At 36.9% G+C, this 27,843-nt stretch overlaps 1 protein-coding gene across 14 annotated transcripts in view; it reads left to right on the top strand.

Annotated features, from left to right (window-relative positions):
• Positions 1 to 27,843, top strand: part of cadps2 (calcium dependent secretion activator 2) — a 103,484-nt gene that overhangs the window by 54,052 nt on the left and 21,589 nt on the right. For 12 of the 14 annotated variants that reach the window (XM_039657955.2, XM_039657952.2, XM_039657950.2 and 9 more), the window contains exons 9-17: positions 2,748 to 2,814; positions 3,280 to 3,388; positions 4,502 to 4,708; positions 7,463 to 7,599; positions 13,283 to 13,470; positions 21,361 to 21,462; positions 22,759 to 22,822; positions 22,932 to 23,055; positions 23,877 to 23,980. In XM_039657955.2, the coding sequence (XP_039513889.2) occupies positions 2,748 to 2,814; positions 3,280 to 3,388; positions 4,502 to 4,708; positions 7,463 to 7,599; positions 13,283 to 13,470; positions 21,361 to 21,462; positions 22,759 to 22,822; positions 22,932 to 23,055; positions 23,877 to 23,980 (1,102 nt within the window). The remainder of the gene's footprint in view (positions 1 to 2,747; positions 2,815 to 3,279; positions 3,389 to 4,501; positions 4,709 to 7,462; positions 7,600 to 13,282; positions 13,471 to 21,360; positions 21,463 to 22,758; positions 22,823 to 22,931; positions 23,056 to 23,876; positions 23,981 to 27,843) is intronic. The other 2 variants (XM_039657944.2, XM_039657963.2) reach the window with 1 other exon arrangement.

Below are 27,843 nucleotides of genomic sequence, written 5' to 3'. Positions count from 1 at the left end.
TTCCTCCTCATTAGAGAGTGATTCAGAGTCAGAGTCCAAATCAAGGAAAAAGAGACGGCTGCTATCATCAGACACGGCGGATCCAGATGTTTCATTCATGTCGGATGATCCTGGTGAGCTCTGCTGCCCTGTCCTGCGCAGTTTGTTTTGCTTTATGGGCTGTTCACTAGTTCTGCTAGTCCTATTATTATTATTATTAGCCTATTGACCGCTTCGCAAATCGTCACTATCTAACATTTTCGTCATAGTTTTTGTCATTCAAACCTAGTTTTTATTTAGTTATCATCTCGTTTTCGTCTTTGAAAAAATGTGGTTGACGAAAATAATTACGAAAATTATTCGTCAACACGGTTTTGAATCTAACGGTCAAAATGACCGTCTGTGGCCGTTCTAGTAGTTTTGGAATTCTGGCACTTCTAGTGTTAAAAAAATTCCGATTTGGTATTTATAAAAGCAGCTGGATTACAATGGAGGAAAACAATAGATTTCAAATGAAAACTTATAAGTAATGAACATTCAAATAAATAGCTACATTAAAATGTGTCTAAATTAAATATAAGCAAAAAATGTATATAAAATATTGGTATAAAATGATTAACTTTTAATATATATATATTTTAAATTATATATTTTTTTTATATTTTTATAATATTAAAATATAAAATGAATATTTTTTTTCCTACCAAATCAGCAAAGTTTAAATTAAGTGAATTGCACATAATAGTTGAATTTTCCAGGTAGACAAATATCTGATTTGTTCAACAGGTCTCTTGAGATTCGCAAGACCAAAATCATACCATTTCAGTCTTAGGTTTTGTCCAATTGCTCATATACCCACCTGATGACTGTCCCAGAGCTTGGGAAGAGAGGGAGCGGGAATTTCAGGTTGAGTACACCCCATTAAAAGAAGCCATCTGTTTATCAGCAGAGCGACTGAAGAATTGGGAGGCATTCAGTTTTGTGGAGTGACCCAGCGTGGCCCTGAGAGAGAGAGCTGCCAGCTCTAGTCTGATCAGTCTGTCTCTGTCTCACTTGCGCTAACTCCTACTTTCTTTCTCCCCCATGCTCCTTTTTTTTTGTACTTCTCTTTGTACCCCTATAAAACCATCTTTGCCCTCATTCGTTTGAGGGCCACAGCTCACATTAAAGCTCTTTTTACACAATCACATTTTTCTCTCATAAAATCTTCTTTAACCTTTCCTTTCGTTACAACTGCACATTGCATTTGTGACTCATTGATTAGTGTTATTGCTTGACATGTTTTATACTACCTATTGCTAAGACAGAACGTTTAATAAGATGCTGTTGTTTTCATTTTATTTACATTCTATAAGAATGTTTATTTAGATTTTAAAATAAAACTTTTGTATTTTAAGTTTTTATTTTAATTTCAGTTTTAGGACATTTCTATTATTATTATTATTATTATTATTATTATTATTATTATTATTAGTTTTAGTAACAGTTTTAGTTTTAGTAATTTAAATTAATTTGCCAAATGCAACATTTCAATTTTAAAAATGTAGTTTTTCATCTAATTGTTGTATTTTATTTGATTTCTGCTTGTAAAATGTTTTTCATTTTTATGCAAATTATTTGCATATAAGTTTTTTTATGTATATAATGCCATTAAATTGAATGACAGGTTATTTTTACACCACAGAGAAATTCATTCTGCTTGTGTTTCACAAATAAGGCCCAAATGATTTTATCTGCAATATTGCTGTTCAACCACATGGGGGCACTGCTACCGTTGTAATAACATCTAAGGAAGCTGTAGTACTGTTTAATCTAGCTTTTTACAGTCATATTGGCATAAATTGTCAGCTTAACAGTTGTATTATCACTTAACGTGCATTGTGCAATTTATAAGGGACAAACCTATTGACTTTTCCTGGATGTTAGTAGACCATGAGAACAGGCCGGGGCGATTTAAATAGTTTTTATAGCCTACCAACAGGTTGAGCACTTTCTACTGAGTAGGTTTGAAGAAATTATACATCATATCTGTTGCAGAGGAGTCTGATTCAACATAGTGGTTCACTGTAAAAAGTGATCAGTTGACTTAAAAAAAAAAAAGTGAGGAAAACCTGTTGCCTTAACAATAAACTTTATTATTGCAGCTCCACACCACTGATAGATAGTGTTGATAACATGAACTTTTTCATTATAATCAAACAAATGTGTTTTTTTCTATTATTATTATATATCTGATGCAAAGTCGGCTGGAAAGTGCCTGCGTTCACCCGTAGGTCGTCCTGCCCACCGTTTGCCGGCCATTGTTGCCATCTAAATGGGATCATGTGTATCAGAAAGGTGTCGGAGAGTGAGCTGAAAATCACTTTCACAAGTGGATGATTACCTCTGCCACATGTTAACCCGGATTGGCCCGCTTCCTTGCACTCATTGCTCCCTCAACCTTGACTGGAGATTTGTTTTTTTCCCTCATGTGTCCATTTATGAAGATTTGATTTCACCTCACCCATGTTTCTGTACACATCCTTCTTTTTTTCCTATCTTTTCAAGAATGTGTGTTAATCAATAGCCTACGATTCATTCTCCGTCATTCAGTGAACATGATAGAATTCAGGCTTTTGTGAATTAATGAATGGAAGCAACCAAACTCCATAGACTTCCTATATGGGTTTTATACCTTGGCTTGATAATTATGGTCTTTTTAACGTGATTATGTTTTCCTCATGTCAATTCGATTTATCCATGACACTCATAATGTGTTTTTCTCATAGGTATCTTTACGCTTTAGGTCAGCGAGTGTGGAAGCGATGGAAGAGGAGATATTTTGTGCTTGTTCAGGTGGGTTGACATCCTAATTACATCTTTATATTTAAATCGAATTCATTTGTTGCAGGGGAAAAGCACTTATTTAAGCGTTTTCATGTTTACGTATGGATAATTTGTTTTTCCAAAAGAAAACTCATTTTTTAGTATTTATTTTAGTTTTGTAATTCCATTGGTTTAATACAAAAATAAGCCAAATCACTATCATACATAACCACCATCTTCCAGAGGTGATGGCAGACATTTCTGTTTACAATATTTTACAAGAGAACAACGGAACTGGTATCATTTGAATCATCAGGTTGGCTTGTTTAATTTGATGTGTAACACACACACACACACACACAGAGCGAGAAATATGGATTTCTGTTGGCGTAATAATTTTGATTAGAGTACAATTCCACAAAATGCAAAAAAAGAAATCTTTTTTTCTTTTCTATTTTTTCTTAAAATCTCTTCTCTTTGTCTTCTGTTGATCAGGTGAGTCAGTACACATTTGCCATGTGCAGTTTCCGGGAGAAGAAGTCTGAGCCGCATGAGCTGATGCAGTTGGACGGGTATACGGTAGATTACTCCGATCCGCAGCCAGGTACACACACACACACACACACACACACACACACACACTTCAACACTAACCAGTTATTTAGAAACTGTCAAATGATTCTGTGCGCAATTACAAAATTGGATGAATAATCATAATTACAATACATATCCGTGAGCCCTGTTTTAAATTTGAATTTTACATTTGAAAATTTTACATTTGGGGATGAAGTATTGAAGAAAACCAGAATCTGTTTAATTACAGAGAACAAAATAAGGGGGAAACAGCATTTATAGATTCAGAATATCCTGTTTTTAAAATAATAATGTGCAAATTAATTCAACATGCCTTACACTGTAAAAAAAAAAAAATATTGTTGGTTTAACTTAAAAAAAAATAACCTGGTTGCCTTAAAATTTTAAGTTGGTTGAACTGGAAAAAGTGAGTTCTAATCATCAGAAACTCAAAATAATAAGTTATCTCAACTAAATAAATTATTTAAGTTGAATTGACAAAAGAAAAAATGTTGTGATAACAAATCTTGAAAATATAATTTTTTTTTACAGTGTAAGGGAGTATCGTAAAACTGATTTTATCATTTTATAATTTATATGTCAAAATAAAAGATATATTATAATTTTTTCCAGTGTAATGTGTTGTATATTATAAATACATATTCATAATACATATTTATAATCTCATATTTATAAAGGGAGTATCGTAAAACTGATTTTATCATTTTATGATTTATATGTCAAAATAAAAGATATATTATAAATATTTACAGTGTAATGTGTTGCAGATTATAAACACATATTTATAATCAAATTATAAATATTTATAATCTCATGGTAATTAATCCATACATTTATAAATGTTTATGAGTTATATTATATGCATATTTTATGATATTAAAATAATATATTTTAGATTTCTCATCTTGTTAATTAGAAAAAATCTCTACAGCATTCTTATGTGAGACAATTCTGGCCTAATAATTGCGTTGTTTTTCATGGTATACAGTATAAAATGTAAAACGCATTCATTTATTTGTTACATATATATTTTTTACAGACATTATGTGTGTAGTAGATGCATAAATTGAGTGTTCTTGAACTGACTGATACGGATCAATTTGCAACAACAACATCTCTGCAGGTCTTCAGGGGGGTAGAGTGTTCTTCAGTGCTGTCCGAGAGGGTGATCAGGTGGTATTCGCCAGCAATGATGATCAGGACCGCGCTCTTTGGGTCCAGGCCATGTACCGCGCCACAGGCCAATCCTATAAACCACTAGCGCCCGCCCAGAACCAGCAGAACTGCAGAGGAGGAAACGCCCAAAAAGATGCCCCTGTGTCCTTACTCAGTACGTCATCTTTTATTCATCTCTCAGATGCTAATCTGATCTTATTTACTAAGCATCAACGACATTTTGTTTTTTTAATGCTCAAATTTAAAACCTCCCGAGGTTTCTAAACGAATGTGTGAAAATGAAGAGAAAGCGGGCTTTTTTTCTGCCACCTTCAGCTGTCCCCTCTTGAATGGACTTTGAAATTGGAGGTTGTGGTGACCAGCCATCGATCCATTGGGCCGCTGCACAGACACAGTCTAAACAAATGTCAGCGGGGGGCTTGAATAACCCAAACACTGCTGCTGAGTGAAAGGAGGAACCTTTACACGACTCAAATGCTACAGTTTGCTCACTTTCAACAAACAGGGAGTGAGTTGAATGAGGTTTATATCATTATCTCTCCCGAAGAACCGCTCTGAGAACTACAGGGCATTCATTTGGTGCTAAGGCACATGCCTCAAAACTAGAAATCACTGTAAAGCATAGTATTTATGATCGCTGATGGTAATTTTATACTTAAAAAATGGCTTCTGAGTTATGAATAAAGTGTCTTCCTGAAGCCTGCACCAGCACTCGACTTCACAAAGTGGCTCTACCTTTGCAAGCGCAGCCATTGAGTTTCATAAAACATTTTTCAAGGTCTCTCACACAGCAATATCTCCGAAATTGGATGCAAAAGGCACCTCGAATAATGGCGAATCGTATGACAAAGCATGGAGCAGTTCCTCGGTGCCTGTCAGATCACGGACACAGCGCGATTGTCTGTTCTCACCGTGCGAAAATACCATTGAAGCCGCTGATAACTTTGGTATTCGGCAAATGAAAAGGTCACGCATTCTTTCAGAAATACTTGAATTTTATGGTGTGTTGAAAAATGGCATCCAACGAATTCAGCTAAAACTCAAAAATCCGGACCCATTCGATGCCTGTTAACAAAATCCAGCGTGTAAGTTATTAACTCGCCCTGACATTGGACTTCCTGATTGGCACAGATCTCAGCATTGAGCTGTCTCACTGCCTCATACTCAACAGTCCTCTCATAGACAGATCTGTGTTTCACGTCAAAGGCTCGGGTTTCATATCCAAGCGTGTGAGCACCGATGTCCTGTCCTGCTTCATTAGTCTTCCCAACCCTGGCTGGTTTCACTTGAAGCGACCCGCCAGGCCATACCTGCGATATCGCAGTTGATACCTGTCATAAAGCTCCCTGTCCTCCTTGTCGGGAGATGTCAGATGGATGTGACTGCTGACGTGACTTCAGCTGGGATTAAATGCGACGACGCACCCCCTCCGCTCTGACTCCGTGGACAAAAGCGGTAACTTCGGATCAATGTGCTGCTCCTGTCAAACCCGATCCGTCAGCCTCGCAACGTGGATCAATACCACGTCTCGCTCCTCTTTATCTCCTTTTGTCTCTTTTCTGTCCCTTTCTCGATGTTATGAATGTAAAATGACCTACATGGAATTAAAAGGGGCGGACAATGGGGCCGACTCTTGTCGATTGGAGATCGTACTCCTGCTCTGCCAACAAGTGATGTTTTTTTGGGGGGGGGGGGGACCAACAAATGCCCACACTGCTTCCAGGCACGTACGGGGCTTTTTTCCCCATCAATATGAAGTCGTTGGCATGCCAGAAATGGCAGCGTTAATAAAAGCAATCGCTAATGCTCGTCTCAAGAAGGTGCCGCCGGCCACGGAGGCGTCAGGAGATGTGTCTCAAAAGCCTTGGTCTTTTGTGGTCCTTGAGAAGCGAAGGCCCTCGCTCTGCACATGTGGGCTCTCAACACGCCGCCAGCGAGTGTTAGGCTTTTCACAGACCTCCCATTAGCCCGTTTTGAGGACGCTTGTGAAAGGACTGGAAATGAACTTGGGCACACTTTTAGTGCTTTCTCCTGCTTTTTCTGCCTCGCGTCTTTCTTTCCTCTCCCTCTTTCTCTGACTTGCCCTGACCCCTCGGCCTCTTCGCATCATGCCCAACGCGTCGGCTTTTTTTCTCTCTCTCTCTTCAATCTCCTCGTGTCAGGAAGTCTGAATGCAAAACGGGACTTGCCGTCAGCGAACGTGCGCTTGCGTTCCTCCTAATTACAGCGCCTCTCACAAAGGTGCGCTCCTTTTACTCAAGGTCGAGACTCAATCAGCGAGTGACATCACTTTCATGCAACTCACCTGTCTTCACCAGCCACCGAAAATATTGCTTTAAGTGCTCGGGAGTCACACGTTATTGTTTAAATGCTGTTTCCACAGCACGTTTAATGCGCTAAAGATCAGGGCATTCAGCCCGTCGGAGCTTAGCAAACATCTGCCCTTTATTTTAAAAGCCGGTTTGAATGCAAGGGGTGTTCGATTGATAAATTAGAGCACTTTGGGGCCGATATTTATGTGGGCATGTGGACAAAGTGCTAATATTTTACAGCCACGCTTCCCTAGTGCCTGCCAGTTTTTTGCTGCTGAAATGTGGAAAACTGAGTTTCACAGCATAGCTTTGGCCAAAAGAGGTGAAATGCAAACACTCGGGATGTGTACGCAGACGGAGACTGTGTAAGCAAACACAGATTGTGGTCTTTCACTGCGATGTTTCAAGGTGTGAACCGTCGCAGTGAAAAGTAATACGTGTACAATTCTTTGAAATATACATTTTCCCAATGAATGTCTTCATGTATTAACAGCACCAACGGGCATTAACTGGCCATCTCTTATGGTGGAGATAAGATTCCCAGCACAAAATGCTAGCGCGTGCCAGACTTCTGACTGTGTGTGTTTCTGGCACAGGTCTGGAGAAGACTCAGAGACAGGGAGTGGAGGAGCTCATCTCTGCCATGCCCTGCAACTTCGACCACACCAGCCTGTTCTTCGTCCTGCAGAAACACACTCTCGCACATCGCATGAACGACTCTTTTTCCTGCCTGGTGAGCTGAGAGAGCACAAATCTGTGTGTTTTTATTTGAACAATCACACATATTATGTGATGTTTTTTTTTTTTTATTAGCGTGTCCTCTGAACTATTCTGGTTACTTTATGGCTCCTAATATATGTTTAGGAATTGAGAAAGAAATATTTTGGGGAAGAATCGGCAAGTGATGATATAATTTGCAGCGTTAATGTACAAATTTAAGCTGTATGTGTTTGAATCTTTAGGAATCATTTGTTTGGGAATTGATTGGGCACTGTATGTTTTTGATTAATTGAAAATAACCAGTTCATATAAGTCATTAATTTGGATGCTGGACTACTATGGTTGTGTTGGGTGTTTTGGATTCATTGGAAGAACTGACTCAAGAACCATTCATTTAGTAAACAGTTGGACTACTCTAGTAGCGCTGAATCGCTGAAGAATAATTCATCCAGGAACTGTTTGGAATATATTGGTTGGGCTGTGTGGTTTTGAATTGGTTATGAAAATAACTTATTGGTAAGAATCATTCATATTGGATTCCATTGGGTAGCGTATGTTTTGATTCACTAGATTCACAAGAATCATTTATTCAGGAATTGCTTGGAATTCACTGGTAGTGATGAATAGTTTTGATTCACTAAAAAGAATCGGCTCATCATTTGTTCAGAAGTCGGACTACACTGGTTGTGTTGAGTGGTTTTGATTCACTAAAATGAACTGGCATATAATTATCATTCGTTCAGGAATTGATTAGACTACACTGGTTGTGCTGTACGCCTTTGATTTACTAAAAATAAAACCGTTTCATAAGAATAGATTGGGTTCTGTCTGTTTTAAAATGAGAACGTTTTAAATGCATTTGCAAAATTAGCATAAAGTCTGTTGATTCCATTTGTGCCTGCTCGTGGGTGAGTGTGTGATGTGTTGGTGAAAGTATAATAGAGGAGGGGTTTCTACTGTATGACTGAAGGGGAGGGATGTAGCCCTCCGGCTGAGTGAGGGCTCACGGTTAAGACAGGGATAAACACTTTCAATCAATACAACCCAAATAGGAAAACCATCCACTTGCATCCCGTCTCCTCCATTTACTGCCTTGAATAAAAGATTCCTGCTGGGACTGAGTTAGTATGTTTATGCCTGTGTGCGTGTGATGAAATTGGAACAGGCGTTAGGAACATATGTGGGTAAATAGTCCACAATGGACTACAAGTTGGGTGGAGGTACATAGCCAATGGTGCAAATTAACTATATATATGTGTATATATATATATATATATTGGTTTTTTTTTACCATTTGCTGTTAACACCCTCACTTGTCCAGCCCCACTCCCCCATCTCTCTTTTCGTCCCCATTGTCGCTTCATACCTGCTCTGAGTGAGCACCTTCTGTTATCCATTCAGCTTCTGAATGACTCTGTCTGCGTTTGGCTCTTTGTAAAGACTCCCCAGCCTTTGTTCAAACTTCTGTGTTCAGCTAAAAGGGAGCCACAAAAGCCACCTGAATGTGCTGCTTTTCCCATGCCTTCTGGGATGTGACATCTGTGGGGGAGTGGGCCTGTTTTCAGGGGATCGAACGGTGGGGGAAACGGATTTTTCACATCCATACTATGTGATTGACTACAAAATGTCTCTTATATAGATATATTAGAGAGTTCGGTCATCTCTATCTTTAGATTCAGATGAGGTTTGGTTTTTTTTTCGCAATCTTTAGGATGCGTTTGTTCAGACAGTTTCGGCAATAAATGTTTACCTGCATCAGTTGCTTTTGTAATGTAAGCACATGTACATTTTGTCAAATTTGTCAAAAAAAAACCTGCTTGAAATCCAGTCGTAACAAAAAATCAGGTTTTAATCTGATTTCACAACACATTTGGGATCATCGAAAACATCTAAAAAAATTGTGTGTGTATATGTATACTGTGTGTATATATAAATACAAAACATTTTTGATGTGTTCGATTCAGTATGATCCCAAATGTAGTGTGAAATCATATTTATATACATATTCATATTTAGATAGATAGATAGATAGATAATTGTAGTATATTGCATATACAGTATATATATATATATATATATATATATATATATATATATATATTTGCCTTTAAGTCTCAGATTTTCAAGCTTAATCCAAAAAAAAGCTCAGAATCAATAAAAGTGGCCTGAAGGAAAATCAATAAGTGATGCTGTTGTAAGGCTCAACTTTTTTCTTTTTTTTTTTGCGTCAGCTGCCGTTTGATACAAGGATTAGGTTCAGTGAGCTGTTGGTGATTCAAAGACCAATATTTGGATTTTCTTTCCTCGTAACTACAGGGAATATGAACACTGGATTCATTGGACTGTGTGTGCATCCTCAGAAGTGACTCCAAAAAAAAAAAAAAAGTGTATATTTGCAATCAAAAAGTTCAGGCTGTGAATGTGTCCTCAAATTAGGGACCGTGATGAGCAGTCATGCTCCAACCTTAATATAATTACTCACATCCCTTTCACCCTCCATCCCATAATCACGCAGTCTCCCTGTGACACACTCCTCCATGCTTGCCCTTATTAACAAGCCATAATGGCCTATAGATGGTCCATAAAAAGCTTTCTATTACTGTCAGTTACTGGAGGAAATAAAGTTATTCAAGCCTTGACCGTATAAGAGAATCCAGCAGGAGAGGCTGTGGACTTATAAGTTGGTTTGTCAATTATATTAAAATAAATGTTTGGTTTTTTTGAAGGTCTGAAGTGCAAATTTTCAAATGTTTTGTGTGTGTGTGTAATAATTTCTGTATACATTTATTTACTCTGTGGCAACAATAAATTCATATAGTATAAATATATATTCAAATCATAATTTAGAAATACTGATTTTGAAAATCCAGTTTATACCATACAGAACTTAATTTCTTAGTGAACTTTTCTTGTATAATATATATTAAGCCAAAAAAATAAATTGGTTTTGTCGTCCACAAGCAAGGTTTTGTCGTCAGTCTCCTTCTGTGTGTGTGTGTGTGTGTGTGTGTTTGAGAGCCAGACTGGGCCGTGTTGGTTAGGATGATGCTGCTGCCGTCTCAGTCGGTCGTTAGCGGTTAATTGAGCGGTAGGAGCCAAGACACGAGCAGGCCATCTGTTTGCCAGAGTGGAACATCTTGTGGCACTCGGCTCGGCGCTGGGCCACCGTGCCTCAGCCCTGAATGGTGCAATATTAATAGATCTGACCAAGACGGGAAGAGACGGACTGTGACAAAGAAGAAAGTTGATGGGGGGAAAAAGTGGAAAGATGGGCGGTTGCTCAGGCCTTGTGTTGTGTTTTTTTTTTTTTTTTTTTTTTTTGCTGGCCCAGTTTGTAAAGAAGTTAATATTTTCCATACAATTATTTGTATCTGTCATTTTTCGAATTATTATAATTATTTAATTAAGTACGTAAGTTATTGTTGCTATTCAAATTTAAGGGTCCAAATTTTAATAGTAACATTTATTTTTATTGTGCTTATTTTGCGTTTTATTGCATGTTAAGTGACAGCGCACAGGTCATTGTGTCACTTGCATCATCATATATGAGATTTTTTTTTTCTCATATTTTATTTTTAGATGTTTATTGTAGTATGTTTTATAAGTAAAAGTCAACTTCAGTCTTAAACATTTAATTCAACATTTTAAGTGGCAGTTCTTTGTAATTAATTATGAAATATACAAGCAGTATCTGAGCGACGATTGTTTCTACAACAATATATGTATTTTTTTAAATACTTCACCAGATGAGGTTCTGGAAGAAAAAAGCCTTCGTTAGATAAACTTCTGATGACAAATTTTCCCCATAGGTCAAAATTGTCAAAAAGCTTGACAGATGTTTCCTTTAGTGGATGGTTTGTATGTCTATAAAGTTACCGGCCAACTGGTGAGTAACTCAAGTTTATTTAGCTCACCAAAGCCAATTTTGACTCAAAATTAAGAGTTTATGCATATGACTGTGGGAAAACACACTTTTGAGATTGCAAGATTGGCTGCTTCTTATGCACACACTGTATTCATATAGTATCTGTAAATATTGAAAGGTTTGAAAGGCGTGTGGCTGTCATATAAGCACTTAGCCGACATTTAGAGTAATGCAAATAGCAATAGAGCGGGTTTGCATAGGTCAGACAGACCGTTTGACAAAGAGACGGAGCTATCGAGTGCACGTGTCTCAAAATACACCGTGCACCAGCTTTGTTGGAACCGTGCGTCACTGGACTTTAATGAAGCTCGCTGTCTTTGCTCCTGACGAGAGGTCGGAGGGTCTCGGTATCTCGCGTGCAACGGTCCCTCGTGACTGCCGGTCTCCTGTGAACGTCTCAGACGTCGCAGTTCTCCTTGATTCGCGGCCCTCCGCACCGTCGTGGGCGAGCGGCCCCCTCAAAGTGTTAATTTGCTAACGTTCCTTCAGAGAAGGCGTCTTAATTAAGTTTGTAAGATTCATGCCTAATTTAGTTATTATGTGAGGGATGAATGAGCTAATGAATGCAACAGGAGCCTCGCGGCGATCTCCACCCGCCTGCATTACGTGTGACTTTTCTGCCTATGAATTAATTGTTTGCACTTAACCTTGCACTCGTTTGTTTAAATGTTTTTTTTTTTTTTTTGGGAGAGCTCATCTCGCACGCTGCGGTTTGGATTTTTTGTGTGTGTGTGTGTCTTGGCGTGAAATGAGAGGCGTGCTGAAATTAGACGCTTCGAGATCAATTAGCGTAGCAGTGTTGTCGAGGAGAAACTAGGTACGGGTGTGACTTCACGGAGGTCCTGCTGGGGTCAGCGGCGTTTTTTTCCTAAACTTTTTCTTCGTTGTTGACTGTGGTGCTTGTTGCTTTTGGCCCTCAGATGCAGAATATGTGTATGTTGTATGCCGTTACTGATCTAAAGTCCAAAATAAACACTCACCAAATGCAAATGCTAATTGAGTCTCTTAATAATACGCGCTTTTTTTTTTGCTGTGAGAATGATGCTGATGTATGTGATGTGAGTGAATCAAATGAAAGACATGTGATGGTAACACTTTACAATAAGGTTCATTATTTAACATTAGTTAATGTATTAACTAACATGAACTAACCATGAGCAATACATTTGTTACAGTATTTGTTAATCTTCGTTGATGATAATAAAGCTGTTCATTGTTCATTCACAGCGCATTAACTAATGTTAACAAGATTTTAATAAAGTATTAGTTAATATTGAAATTAACGTTTACAAAGATTAATAAATGCTGTATAAGTGCTGTTCATTATTAGTTCATGCTAACTAATGGAGTTAACTAATGTTAACTAATGAACCTTATTGTAAAGTGTTACCCATGTGATATGAATGTTTATGAAAGAAAATTGTTGTGACTCCCATTTTGTTATATTACATACAGCTGGATATTTAGGAGTCTTAAAGAAAAAAATGGCATATTTAATGTAGTATTATCGAAATATACATACATTGACATTTATACATGCATACATACACGTGTATGTATCCTTCAGGTGTAATACGGGTTTTGTAATCAATTATTATTGCTGGGTTTTTTTTAGGATTCTTTAATGAAAGATTAAAAGATAACATGATTTCTGATAGATTTCTGTCAAATAAATGCTTATGTTATGTTTCGTTATTTGGCTGAATAAGATGGCTGAGATCAGGTAATTTCATGCTCTTAGTAAATGTGTTTTATTGTCATCATGTTGCAGGGTTGGTTCAGCCCGGGTCAGGTGTTTGTTCTGGATGAGTACTGCTCTCGATACGGGGTGAGGGGCTGTCATCGTCACCTCTGCTACCTGAAAGACCTGATGGATTTCTCGGATAACAACGCTCTGGTGGACCCCACCCTCCTGCACTACAGCTATGCCTTCTGTGCCTCACATGTCCACGGAAACAGGTATTAGAAGACGTTTTTGTGCACATTTTCATTTACATATATGCATTTGGAAGATACTTTTATCCAAATTGACTACTTGACTTGACCTAATTGAATTAAATGACTTACCATTTTTGGCTTTTCCTGGGAATTGAACTCATTACCTTGACTCATTACCAGTGCCATGCTGTACTGTTTGAGCTTACAGAATGGCTGAAGTCTATCTGAATCGTAATCAAATTAATTATTTAATTGTATTTGTATAAATATATACAGTATACATAAAATAAATTTAAATATTATTTTTGAAAATTATATTATATATATATATATGTGTGTGTGTGTGTGTGTGTATGCATATGTATGTATGTGTGTGTATGTATATATATATATATATATATATATTACAAAAAGTAGCTTTAGAAAAACATTTTTATTTGATTCAACATAGAATTTGTTACACATAAACTTTTAGATTACAACAGCCTTTTTTTCAGAAGCTGCATCTGAATTTGCTATTTAGATATATTTACAGACCAATTATTTGCAGCTCAGAGGTGGCATGTATGCATTTACACTATAATTACAATTGCATCAATTATTTAATGAGATTAATGGGTTTTTAATGGGTATTAAAGGGAAAATTCATCCAAAAATGAAAATTCTGTCATCATTTATTCTCCATGTTCAAATCTGTATCTTTTGTGGAACATAAAAAAAGTTCATTTGAAAAATGTCTCATTAATATACTGTACATATATATATTACAGACAATTACTTACTTATTTCAGATGGGATAGTAGATTTTTTTTTTCTATATATATATATATATATATATATATATATATATATATATATATATAAAACTGTAAAATAATTTTTAGTACTGTATACATTTACACATTTTATTGATGCCGAGATTTTATTTTTGTTCATTGTCATCGGGAAACTACTTTATATATATATATATATATATATATATATAAAACTGAGAACGTGAAAAATGGTGAAAAATGGTCTCTTATCATTTATATCAACAAACACTTTAGCAATGCCCTATAGCCCTTTCAAACAGCAAGGAACATTTGGTTTCCCAGGAGGTTGTGCATTTTGAATTCTCACGTATTAAGTGTTTGAAATCAAGGATTTCATTTGTGTTGGACAAATGAGAAGTCCCACATGTTTGATAGATCACAAAAAGGAAGAAAAAAAAAACACACACTCAGAATGGCTTTTGTCCGCACATAATGGGTGGGCATACAAAAGGAACGAGAAGACCGAAGAAATACTTTAATCACTCGGGAGGCGCTCAGCGTGGCAGCCATGTTCAGCATCACTCAGAGAGACTGAGAGCGTCTGCTTGGCAAATTAATTAATGTTTCTCTATTATCTCAAAACGCAAAGCAATTAAACCGTAATTACAGAGTCCATTTGTGCTCCTGCTACATTTGAATAATTTCTCTTTGTAAGGCCTCTGAGGATCAGAATTTTATACACGCTTGTTTTCTATAATTGATTATGCGAATTATTGATGGTTTGACATTACTTGCAGACTAAAATAGGCTCGTGTTAGCGGTAAGAGCACTGACTGCAGCTCGTAGTATGAGCAATGTCCCTTGTCCACTTGTTGGCGAAGTCCTTTGTGTTCTCGTTTACTGAAAGCTGTTGGTTTTCCACTTACCTCGAATCACCCGTCAATTGACTGATTAGATGTTAAATACACACGGATGTGCTCCTTCTCTTTGATGGCTAATTTAGTCAATTAGGAACAGTAATGATTAGCCTCTCAAGATAATCATCAGTTACAAATGAGGAAAATTGGCATGAGTAGCTTTTTGTTGGAAGGGGGGTGTTGTTCGAATAATGACAGTTCAGCCCTGCAGTCGTGTGTAGAAGAGTGTTCATGGGAATATATCGAATTGTTGTGCTGTTTCTGCTTTGGTACTTCACTACTACCCTTGGCCATAATTCAATTTGACTTCTTTATGCAGTCCTGGTCAGAATTATTGGCACCCTTGGTAAATATGAACAAAGAATCCTGTGATTTTTTTTTTTTAAATAAAAAACACATCTCTAATGTGTTTCTCTAATATACATTGGCCACAATTAATGACACAATTTTGTTCCATACCTACTTTTGCCAAGATAACAGCTCTGAGTTTTCTCCCATAATGCCTGATGAGTTTGGAGAACACCTGACACCTGAAGATCATCTCTCCAAGATCATGTTGGTGGTGCTTTTCTTCAATTTAGCCCACTCGTTTTCTGAAGGGTTCAGGTCAGGGGACTGGGACGGTCATGGCAGAAGCTTTATTTTGTGCTCAGTGACACATTTTTGTGTTGATTTTGTTTGTTGTACTGATGGAAGATCCAACCACGGACCATTTTAAGATTTCTAGCAGAGGTTTTGATGTTTTTATCCGTTTGGTAGAATCCAAGAGACCATGTATCTGAACAAGATGTCCAGGACCTCCAGCAAAAAAATCCAGCAGTATATTTAACAGTGGGCATGGGGTACTTTTAATCCCTGTTTGCACCAAACCCTATTTTTACTTTTATCTGACCATAGAACCAACTGAATATGCTGGAGTTTGTTTTTGGAGGAAAGCAGAAATGTTTTTTTCTTGAAATCCTCCCAAACAACTTTGTTTGACTAGACTAGTCTTTGGCCAGTCAAACTCTCCCCCTCTCCATGCATTTGGACAATATAGAGACGCGTCCTCTTCCAGACAGATTTGTAACATCTTTAGTTCATTGGAACTTCTTAATTATTGCCTTGACGATGGATGTGGACATTTCAATGCTTTAGCTATTGTCTTACATTCACTTTCTATTTTGTGAAGCTCAACAATATTTTGCTGCACATCAGAACTATATTCTCTGGTTTTACTCATTGTGATTGATGATTGAGAGAATTTGGCCTTTGTGTTTATATATTTATGTAACAATTTCATGCTCCTAGTCACCCTGGTGTGCTAAAAGAACAAATTAAATATCAATGGGAATATGCTTGAGATCTAAATATGAGATATTTTACTCATAAGAATTTCTAGGGGTGCCAATAATTGTGGCCAATGTGTTTTGGAGAAAAACATTTATTTTCACTTTCAATTGTTTTACTTCAATGAAAGAAAAAGGATAAACAATGCAGATTTATTTTCCAAGCTTTCTTTGATCATATTTATCAAGGTTACCAATTATTATGACCAGAACTGAACATGAATTCAGTGTTGGATGTATTAAAGGAAATTCAATAGAGTACCAGTTAAGCATTGTTGTTCAGAAGAATAAAAGAAGATCTTTTCTTTTGAAATTCCTTTCAAAAGTACAGGACAACACAGTACAAGTAATGTGTAACTAATAAAGCATTTCTTATATATTTACAACAAAATATTTCAATTACCTTTTGCAACTAATTCAAGTTATTTTGTTATACCATTTATTGACTGACACCTCCTCTGTCCCCACGTTAAGAGAAATCATGAGTAAGTGCAAAGGCGTTGTGTGAACATGTTATTGTACTTCTAGACTAAATGTAAGCCGATTAGCCGATTTCTTTTCTGCTGACCATCGATGATTCAATTCAACCATACCAGTAAAGCAAAAATTACTTTAGATGAGCATTTTATTTTAATCTAATGTGAAGATTAGAAAAAACAATAGCCTTAACCCTGGTCCAGAGAACCTCTCATCTTCAGCTCAGATGAAAATGCATCCGCTCAAATGATCTAATGCATCAGTCAATAACTCAAGGAACGGTTTTGACAGTAAGCCTTTCTGACGGTGAGTGTGCAGCTTAAAACCTGTGAAGATTGTCGCCATCTTTATCATCACTACTGATCTTGTGCCCACCGACTCCAATAGCACTACAGAGACCACACACTTTTTCTGCAGTCTTGGGTCTGGGAATTCATTTGCCCTGTAGGGATTTTTTTTTAAATGGATCAATAAAGAGTTGTAATCCGTGTGTTAGTGATGCGCAGATCACAGTTATAACAGTAATATCAGACTAGCCTGACTTCGTCATACTCTGGTACTCTGAGTCTGAAACTGGTCCGTAGGGCTTTGATTATGAGGCGTGTCTTAACCGAACCACGAAAAAAAAAACCTCTGCACTCAATTGAATAGTTGGTAGACCTACAACCAATCAAAGCAACGCAGTAAGTCAACTACTTTGCAAAGCGCAGTTTTCAACTATAGAACTTAATTATTTTAGAAGCAAAATAACGAGTGTTGCTTCTTTTACTTACTCCTCCATGATGAGTGCGACCAAAGGAGAGACCACAGGCTTTTCATTATGTCCCATCTCCTTAGCGAGCTGATAAGTTACACTTTTGCCGAATCATGTAGGAAGGACGGCAAAAATATCTTTCCGATCGACAAATGCCTTGATTTCAGTTTTCTGTTTGTCTATTAAAATGAATGCGCTGTAAATTGATTTTACAACATCTATACATCTCAATTCTCCAACTTTTACTCAATTAAGACTTGTCCTTTATTGTGATGTGAAATGAAACCATTGAGTCATTGAGTAAATTCTTAGATTTTAGGTAACGGTGTGTTAACCGAGACTCCTTTCAGACATGTTTGTCAGTGCAAACATCCTTGTGGCACATTTCAGTCTGTGTCGCCTGTGTTTGACTGACAGATGCACCCTGGGCTCGACGAGGGTTGGGACTTAGAAGCAAGTACGCGAGAGCAAACGGACAGGTGTGTGAGATGAACTGGCGAGGGCGTGCTGACAGCGACGAGAGTGACAGTAATCACAAGCTAACCTCTTTCTCACCTGTCAGTCTTTCTCTCCTCTCTCGCCTGTCCATCATGCTTGGCTGCCCCATGTGACAAGAGTTACCAGTCGGCACAATCAGTTACTCACTGTAAACATGACACGCATCCAGGTCCTCACCCTTTGGATTGTCACTTCTGTCTTGTCCATTGGGTCTTGATTTGATCAGGATATACACCAGCCAACCCATCTGTCATTGAGGATGGAGTCCATTTGTATACTCTTGTAAAAACTGTAGGGTTCTTGACTCAATATGAGATACTGAAGTACATGTGTAAAAATCGCGCTTCAATCTGAAACCAGTATCTCATATATTTGCTTAAATTGCCATTTTCATTATTTTACAATACCACTTAGCCATCTCGGGATATCAATTATATATATATATATATATATATATATATATATATATATATATATATATATATTGCGTAGCCCTAGTAGCCAAGACAGAACTCTTGCAAACGCACAGCTTTGAAACTAACAACCAACTTCTTGGTCTTGGCACGGACAGACTTTCCCAAGACTCCTGCCGCTGTTTAACTCTCTTTGACTGGCCCCGGACAGGTCAGCGTTTCTCTCGTCTTAAACACCCTCGCTTCATCAGGCGCAAACAATAAGTCGGCCCCCTAACAGGGCAGCACACTGCACCCGCTCCAACTAGGACTGCCAAACATGAGGCAACGCTGCGTGAGGTGGAGGGTAACAACACTTTCACTGTGGTTTCTGCACACTTGAGTTCCTTCACTTTGAAATGAAGCATCTTGGAGCTTGTTGTGATTGTGCACTTATTGTATATCTTACATTTATGGTTTTTCAGACATTCATACCAAGCAGCTTAGAATAATATGTGCAACTACATTTTTTTTGTCATTCAAAATTTTATATTTATGTAAATTATAAATATTTAAATATATAATTTTTTTAATAGAACATTTTAATTTGCACATTTATTATTTTGTTTAATTTATTATTTTAATTTATTTGTATTCATAGATCACATTTTTGTCACTCAAAATGTTATATATACATACATACTAAATTATAAATATTTTTTTTATATATAATTTTAATTTGGACTTTTTATTTTGTTTAATTATTATTTTTATTATTTATTTTTATACATAAATGTATTTACTTTTATTAAATGGTAGTTTATATTACAAAGAATATGCATTATATTATATTGTATTTCCAGTATAATAAAAGTAATAATATTCTATAATTTATAAATCAAATATTTAAAAAATCTAAATGCGCACACACACACACAAACTAATATTATTATATTAATAATAGCAAATATTACAGTAGTTTAAAAACTTTGCACAAAACATGCATAAAGTTTTGCAATAATAGCTGAAAATTGTGTAGGTATTATAATTATGCAGAAGACTCCAAACATACAGTATATAAATTCATAAACACTTTTACTGGAAAATTATACCAAGACTATAAGATGTCATTCATGCAGTTTCAACATGCAGTTTCATTTGACAAGCTGAAGTTGGCAATCAGAATTTACAACCAAATATCACAGAAAATTCACTGTTTACATTTTTCAAGGTATAAAACTTACACGCACATGATCAACACGACATACAGCGACGGTTCCATCAACTGGCCCCCGACCAGTGGGACATTCTTAAAACAGAGCCACGAATAATGATAGCAAAAGTGATGCCTTCCTCAGCAAACACCACTAATAATGTTGTGTTATGTAAGGTGGAATTGGATGTGTTTCAAGGTTTGAAGGATTCGTTTAGCATTAGTCAAGTCAATGGGAGGATGTGTGAATTGTGAGAGACTTAATTACTGACTGAAGTCGCAAGGCTTTGGTACTCGTAGGTTTTGGTGATGTACTGGGAGCTACAAACAAGCAAAGACTTAAAACTAAAGCGATTCTCCCTCATGCTAACAGTTCAATTCCCAGGCCTCTTGTTAGAAGCAGTTAAACTAAGAGGCCTTCCTTAAGAACTAATGAGCCTACACAGTATGACAGACAAAGACACTGAGATTAAAGGGTCGATGTTGAGTTTATACACTCCTTAGCCTTTACCATAATGCAAAAGGGGGATTTTTTTTGTAGGCACTGATCTCTCCACACCCCCCCCCCACCCCCCCCCATGCTCGCGCATACACATCTTCTGCCGCTCTTCACACTCCCTCTTTGTGTTCTCTCGGGATTAGCTGGCTCTTGTCAAAGAGAAAAGGCGGATTTCATTTAATGGAGAGAGATTTGCAGAACAGACAGGTTTACAAGTTGCCTTTACCTCTGCGTGTAAGGAAAGCGCTTTCTCTACAGCGCTAAGCTGTGCCATTCAGAAAGTGTGGAGGGTTTGGATAGCGTGGCACAATGGCTTCTAACTAAACTGCCCATTGTTGAATGTTAAAAACTGAAGTTTGGAATGATTACTTTAGCGATTAAAGTGTAATTGTGCAATGCTGAACATATGCTGGCTATATTTGATTATTGCAGTTACTAGGTATAAACAAGGTTTAAATCTGTGACTTAATTGAAATAAATGATAGATGATTAAAACATTGATTTCTTCCTAAATAAAATAAATATAAAATAATGTTTAGGACGTAATACAAATTTCATTAAAAATTTCAAGAATGTCTGATTTGAAATCAATTTTATTTGATTCATTTTTAATCATTTGTAGTCTTGTTTTTATTTTATTTTATTGTGAATAAACATCTTATTTATTAGTCTCATATCTTCGATTATTGTGAACATTATTCAAACAAATATTAAATGAATAAGATATAACATTAAAAAGGAGACTGCAAATTATTAAAAGAATAGTTTTATATACAAAATCCACGAGATTTGAATAATGTGTGATCTTTTAAGATCTTTCCAGTCGCTTCTCTTCTTGCATTACCTTGATATGATTCACCAAGGATACATTTATTTTGAAATTCTTTTATTTAAGAGTTTTGGATTGCAAAACCCTGCTGAAGCATTGTTCGGTTCAGCTGGAATAATTGTGAAACTTACAACTCTCTTTGAAAAATCTGAAGTACAGAAGTACAGGATCCAAGGTCATTTGAAATGAAAGAACAGGTGTTGTAAAGAATAAAACAGAAAATTGAATGTTTCTTCCTTGTTTTGGCAGGCCGGATGGCATGGGCACTGTTACAGAACAAGAGAAGGAGGAGTTTGAGGAGATCAGGAGCAGACTGTTGACTTTATTGGAGAAGCAGATCACACATTTCAGGTAAGATGAGCTACCACATCCACTTCATCTTAATAATGTACATCAATTTATTATCTAATATATAGACACCTTCAACATTTCTCACATTATCACAGTTTATTTGCTATAGTTTAGAAAATGGTAATAAAATATGACTAGAACTTAGAGTTATCAACTCAGTTGATATTTCACTGGTTTTGGCCATCCTTCTGTTAGACTGTCTCACAGATGAATTAGGTTGAATAGCTGTCAGTTGTTGCAATTAGATAATGGCAATTTAGGTCAAGCAATGCTTAATTTTTTGGAGTCTGTGGTGTAAAAATGTCGCATTAGCAATTAAAGAAAAACACTCAAGTTCAAAGTATCTGGATAATTTTTGGTCCCAAATTTTTATACGTTTTACTGGTAGTTCACTCTATCAAGAATTTTTGGGTCTAATGTCACAGTTTACTTTATTTTGCTATCCTCACTTACAGAAATGAAATATGTCCTGTACTTACGTAAAAAAAATATATCTGGTGTCTGATTAATTTTTGGGTCGACTGTATATTAAAAATCTATTTTTTTGATATTGTCAGCAAATTTCAAGTCTATTTTGATAAGGTTCCAAACATCAGGGGGAAAAAATGATAAATTAACTATAATCATGTAATTACATTGTAACAACAGTGTATTAACATTGTAATAACTGGTCCCTGAAGCAAAACCAGTTGAATTTCAGCTCACAGTTTACTCGTTTACCAGACCCCCTCTTGATTGGTCCTCGTTTTCAACCGACCTCCCGCTGGCCCCCTCAGTAGAGTGCTGGAAACACTAGTAAAGCTTTTGCAGCAGAACCTAATAAAACCACTCCAACAAAAGCTACAAACAGCATCTCAGATTATGCAAATGGGACGGCAGACAGAGGCCAGGCCGGTGCGGGGCGTGCCGGGGATTAAGCGCGGGTCCCAGCCCAAGCTGATTAGACCTTGTTGAGTCACTTGGTAAGTGTGCCTCTTGCCCCAAATGCACGAAAAAAAACACACGCCGAGGGCTGTTCGGGTGGACTTTCACACCTGTGGTGTGAGGCCTTTATGAGAAGCACTTCTCTTTGGCCTTCATTCATCCCATTTAGCATTGTCCCGTACGTACGCTGACACCTGTCCCTCCTCAACAGGCTTTGGAAAACATCTCTATTTAAAAGACGTAATTATTGTCCCATGATAGCTGAGAAACAGCGGTTTGTGACTGACTCCTTCAGCTTGTGCTCAGTCTTCTTTCTTCGATGCCTTTCGTTAATTACCACTCGAGTTTTACCCCTTGTCTTCTTTCCCGTAGGTACTGTTTCCCCTTCGGGCGACCGGAGGGGGCTCTTAAAGCCACACTCTCTCTTCTAGAAAGGGTGAGTGTCCTCCAATTAACTGTGAATGCTTTGCACCTTATATGCATGTCTTGGGTGTACTAGCATGTGCTTAAAGTGAAATAAATGAGTGAAAAGTGTCATTCTTCAGGCTCTGATGAAAGACATCACCACACCTGTCCCAACTGAAGAGATGCGCAAGATAGTTCAGAAGTGCCTGGAAAAAGCTGCGCTCATCAATTACTCCCAGCTGACCGACTACGCCCAGATCGAAGGTTCACACAGAATACTTTTCAGGGCTCAACAGTAAGGATTTTTTTTTTTTTTTTGAGAAGAGAATTTTGGCTGAACACCTGCCAATGTTGTCACATGGAATATTTAAACATATTCTTCATTGACTTTCTGGGCCGTCAAGTTTCGATCCCTTAGGCAGCCTATGTAGCAGTGATCCACCTCTCAAATTTAATACAAAATATCTTCATTTGTGTTCCAAAGACGAACGAAGGTCTTATGGGGTTGGTACAGCATGGGGGTGAGTAATTAATGACTTAATTTTCATTTTTGGGTGAACTATCCTTTTAAATCTCCACTTAAAACAGGGAATTCGGCCCGCTCATGGTTACATTTTGGTTACCCTTCCATGGTTACCCTCAACCTAAAATGAGTTTGACACCCCTGTACTATAAAAAAAAAAAATTCAATGTAATTAAGTGTACATGGTGTCTTAAAATTAAATTTAGAGTCAACTTGAAATGTGAAGTTGTCACTGTAAAAAAATCTTTTCATGATTAGTAATCACAGCATTGTTTTCTTTTGTCAAATCAACTTAAATTATTTATTTTGTTCAGATAACATATAATTTTGAGTTTCTGATGATTAAATCATTCTCCTTCATTGAATTAACTCACTTTTTCCAGTTCAATGAACTTAAAATTTAAAGTTAAACCAACAATATATTTTTTACAGTGTACTCAGTTAATACTGTCAGCTTTTTTGATGGTGTAGCTGGCCAAATCCTTATTGTTGAGCCCTTTAGATCTATTAAGTCTAGTTTGTGTGAAGTTTTGATGTGACTGTTTGGACGTCTGTGTGTCAGCAGATAGCAGCCAGGCGTCTCCAGAGAAAAGACTGGAGGACATGATCCGACTAGGAGAGCTGTGTATTGAGGTGTTACAGCAGAACGATGAGCATCACTCTGAGGTAAGACCTGCAGTATCTCTTGATAAAGCCCTGACTATTTCCTGCTATGAAAGCCTTCATTTATTTTCATCATGTCCCTGTTATCAATGCTTATTTCTCGTATTAAACTCAACACCAGCACCTTTTTGTCTATAATGAATCCGCCATCGATCCTTTCATACATCTTCCAGTCCTTTACAACACAGGTTAAAAACCCGCAGTAACATACACAGAGAATCAATCTTTGTTTATCATCGGGTCTTTTGGTTTTGCATGTTTCTCCAGAAGGTATTGCATGATCATTTCAGAGCGGTCTTGTGATCATTTACCGTCTCGCTGTCCATTTACTTCGCCACGTTGCCGTAACAGCTGTTAGCGAGTGACAGCTTACTCGTCCAGTGCCAGCTCATAGTAGCGGCACAGGAAAACAACGCCCACGGCCCATCTGCACAAGGCCAGCGCCCGCTATGGCTCTCACGTCAACTTAAAAAAAAAAAGAAAAGATCAAATGAAATTCATCAATACTAGGTGTTAAGGCTTCGTAGAAAGCAACAGAAAGCATTTTCCTTACTAATAATGTGGATGTAGACATCTGCTGGCAAGGTACCGGGTTATTTTTAGGCCTCAAGCTTTCAACAGGTGTCACAGATGACAGAGATAATGATGCCAGAACGCAGGCTGCGCTAACAAGACAAATGTCCCACATGCTGTCACTAAGGAAACATCAAGGTGTGTGTGTGATGTGCTCAGATCTACGTTTGGTCACACAGTAAAACATTGTCTAATCAAATGTGTTTTACATGGAAAGTGTATCTATGTTCACGATGCTTAAGAATGTGTATGTCTGTTTGATATTTCTCTCTTTCTTTACCTCTCCTATGTTTGTAATGCATTAGGGAAGAGAGGTAAGGTTCATCTTATATTTCACTCTCACGTTGTGTTGTGTCATTTAGCATTTGCACCTCATTTATTTTTATTTATCATTCATGCTTTTACATACAAAACAGACTGGGTGTCATTTAGCACAAAAGCATTTTCACACAGAAGTCAAAAAGTTGCCCTCTTTTTTACACTTTCTAAATGGATCTCCATTAACCACTGACTCTTTGAACTTCCTAAGTCTAATATGTACTGTATAAAAATATTAAATATACTGTAGGTCAGATGTTTTTGGGATCAGTAAAGCCCTATTCACACATTCTCGTTTTCATAAAGTTTACATTTCCCGACTTTTGTCGCTTGTCTCGTCGTTTGCACGCCCTCATTCTGTCGCCAACGGTCACTGTTGCTCGTGTCGTGTCGATTTGTTTTCTTTTTTTAAAAGAGAGAAAAATGTATAATTTAATTCTGCTAGGATGCATTCAATTGTTCACAAGTGACTTTTATAATGTTACAAAAGACTTCTATTTCAAATGCCGTTTTTTTTAACTTATTATTCTTCAAATAATCCTAAAATATGTATTACAACTTTTAACTTTTCAACTGCTAATAATAAGAAATGTTTCTTGAGCAGCACATCAACAAATTAGAATGATTTCTGAAGAATCATGTGACACTGACGACTGGGGTAATGATGTTGAAATAATAAAGACATTTTAAAATTAATAGGTCTATTAAAATAGACCTATGTTAAACTCTGTACAATTCAATTTAATGTTGTACACAATATTACTGTTTTACTTTTTTATGTTATTCGTATTGTACAATAAGATGATAAAAGTCTCGAATAGTTTCGTTAATATTTACATATATTATATTTTTCCAGAATATAATTTCTGCATCAAAAAAACATGCAGTCAAGGCTGAGATTGTGGGGTAAGACCTTATATGGAGATGGTTTGGGTGTGTACTATGCTAATTACTGAAGGATCACGTGACACTGAGAATGGAGTAGTGATACTGACAATTCAGCGTTGCATCACAGGAATAAATTACATTTTAAAATATATTCAAATAGAAAACAGTTATCATAAATTGTAATAATATTTCACATTGTTATTGTTTTTACTGTATTTTTTAACACATAAATGCAGCCTTGGTGAGCAGAAGAGATTTTACCGACCCTACATTTTTGAATAGTAGTGCAGCTCACAACAGGTTAGTAACAGGATCGACTAGCTAACCATCTTGGTCTATTAGTCTATTATTAAACTATTCTTTTTTACTTTATTGGTGATGGATTTTCTGAGTATGTTTTAGACTAAAATGGATATAGCAGAGATTGACTCACTTGTCAGCTCAATGCTGTTCAAAACCTGCTTCTAAAAGCCCTGAAGACAAACTCCCTCAAGGCCAGCGACTGTAAAACATCTAGTCAGACAAGAGTGACGTTCACCCCCTCCCCACACACACACACACACACGCGCGCGCGCTCAGATATCCATACACAATAGCACCCTTCAAAAAGTCTGCATTCTCCTCTCCACCACATATTCTTCACTATGACTGATTGCACTTTTATCCCTATAATCGCTTGATGCCGACCGCTTTGGATGAAAAGTTCTTGGCCGCAAAGAATACAAGACAACATGAACTGGCTTTCTTTGATACTCTCGATTTAGTTGGCCGCTGACGTCCCCAGGAATGGCCGAGCGGAAGAATGCAAAGAGAGAAATGCATTGATGGACTTGGATCTTTTCAGAAGGGCCTTCGACGGTAGACAATAGGCTCAGCACTATGTCGAAAGACGGCACTGAATTTTTCCCTTTTCTCAGGGGAATTCAGGAGGATGTATGAGCTCAGGTCCACTGCAGTCGACCACAAAAGACACGTGGATGGCTAATTGTCCTTTTTTGATCTTTAGCCTTTTTGATGGCAGTATTCTGCTACTTTCTAGTTCCCATTTCCAAACGTAAAAACGTATTTATATGTGCATCTATTTGTTACTTTTAAAATTTAAATCAAATTCAAATGTTATTTCCCATTATTTCTGTAGTATAGAAAACATTTCATGATCATGAATTTTTTGAGTGGTCTCCATGGCATTGCTAAAGTGTTCTGTGCGGTTGCAAGGGTATCGGTCTACATCAAAGCAGCCCAATCACAAAAATCTACTATTCCGGTCCCTAAATATGCAAAATCGAGTCATTTCAATGGGAATTCGTAACGATCAGGAATTTCGCCTAGGGGTTAAACATTTCCCCATACAGATTTCACATTAAATTAAAAATGGTCACTTGAATTTGCGATGTTGACCAACTGGAAGCCGCTTGGTTTGAAAGTGTTCGTCACGACAATAGATGGAGCTTTTTTTGCCAATGAAATTTTGTTGAAACTTCACTAATGTGACCGCAACTTAATTCTATTGTATTTCTGTGCATCTACACTGTAAAAAAAAAATTATGAAAATTTAAATTAATTAAATTAAATCAAAATTTTTCATTTTTTGATGTAAATGGTAAAATAGTTCTTAACAAATACAAGAAAATACTATTTCAGCCTTTTTACTTGGTAATGTCACACGTTAAATTCAACTTGTTACTTGCCGTTGTAATGATCAGCGTTTTCAGTATACCAAGTGAAAAATCATTAGTCTAAATTGTTCAAATATATACTGATAAAATGTAGATGTAAAGCTGTACAAAACCATGCATGCAGGTTTTGTAAAGCCATTTTCCATCTCGATCTTTGTGTGGTTCTTTTCAAGGTCCCATCATTTTATTGATTGTCTTCTACTTGCTTTAATTCCATGTTTGTATTGTCTTTTGTTGCGTGTTTCCAAGTACACAAAGCTTAGCCCTCAGTATTGCACCCTGTTCCTCTCTACACTATGCCTTTTGGCATTATTGTCTGTGATTGTTTGCACTGGTATAGAAGACGTAGCATATTTTCAGCATGTTGAATGAATGATTTATATAGCGCTTTCATATGAATGTATTTCTACT

This window comes from Pimephales promelas, chromosome 25 (assembly GCF_988280905.1).
Source record: "Pimephales promelas chromosome 25, fPimPro1.hap1.1, whole genome shotgun sequence".
Classification (NCBI taxonomy): domain Eukaryota; kingdom Metazoa; phylum Chordata; class Actinopteri; order Cypriniformes; family Leuciscidae; genus Pimephales; species Pimephales promelas.
Note: the sequence above shows the minus strand (reverse complement) of the source record. Positions and strands in the feature narration are given on the sequence as shown.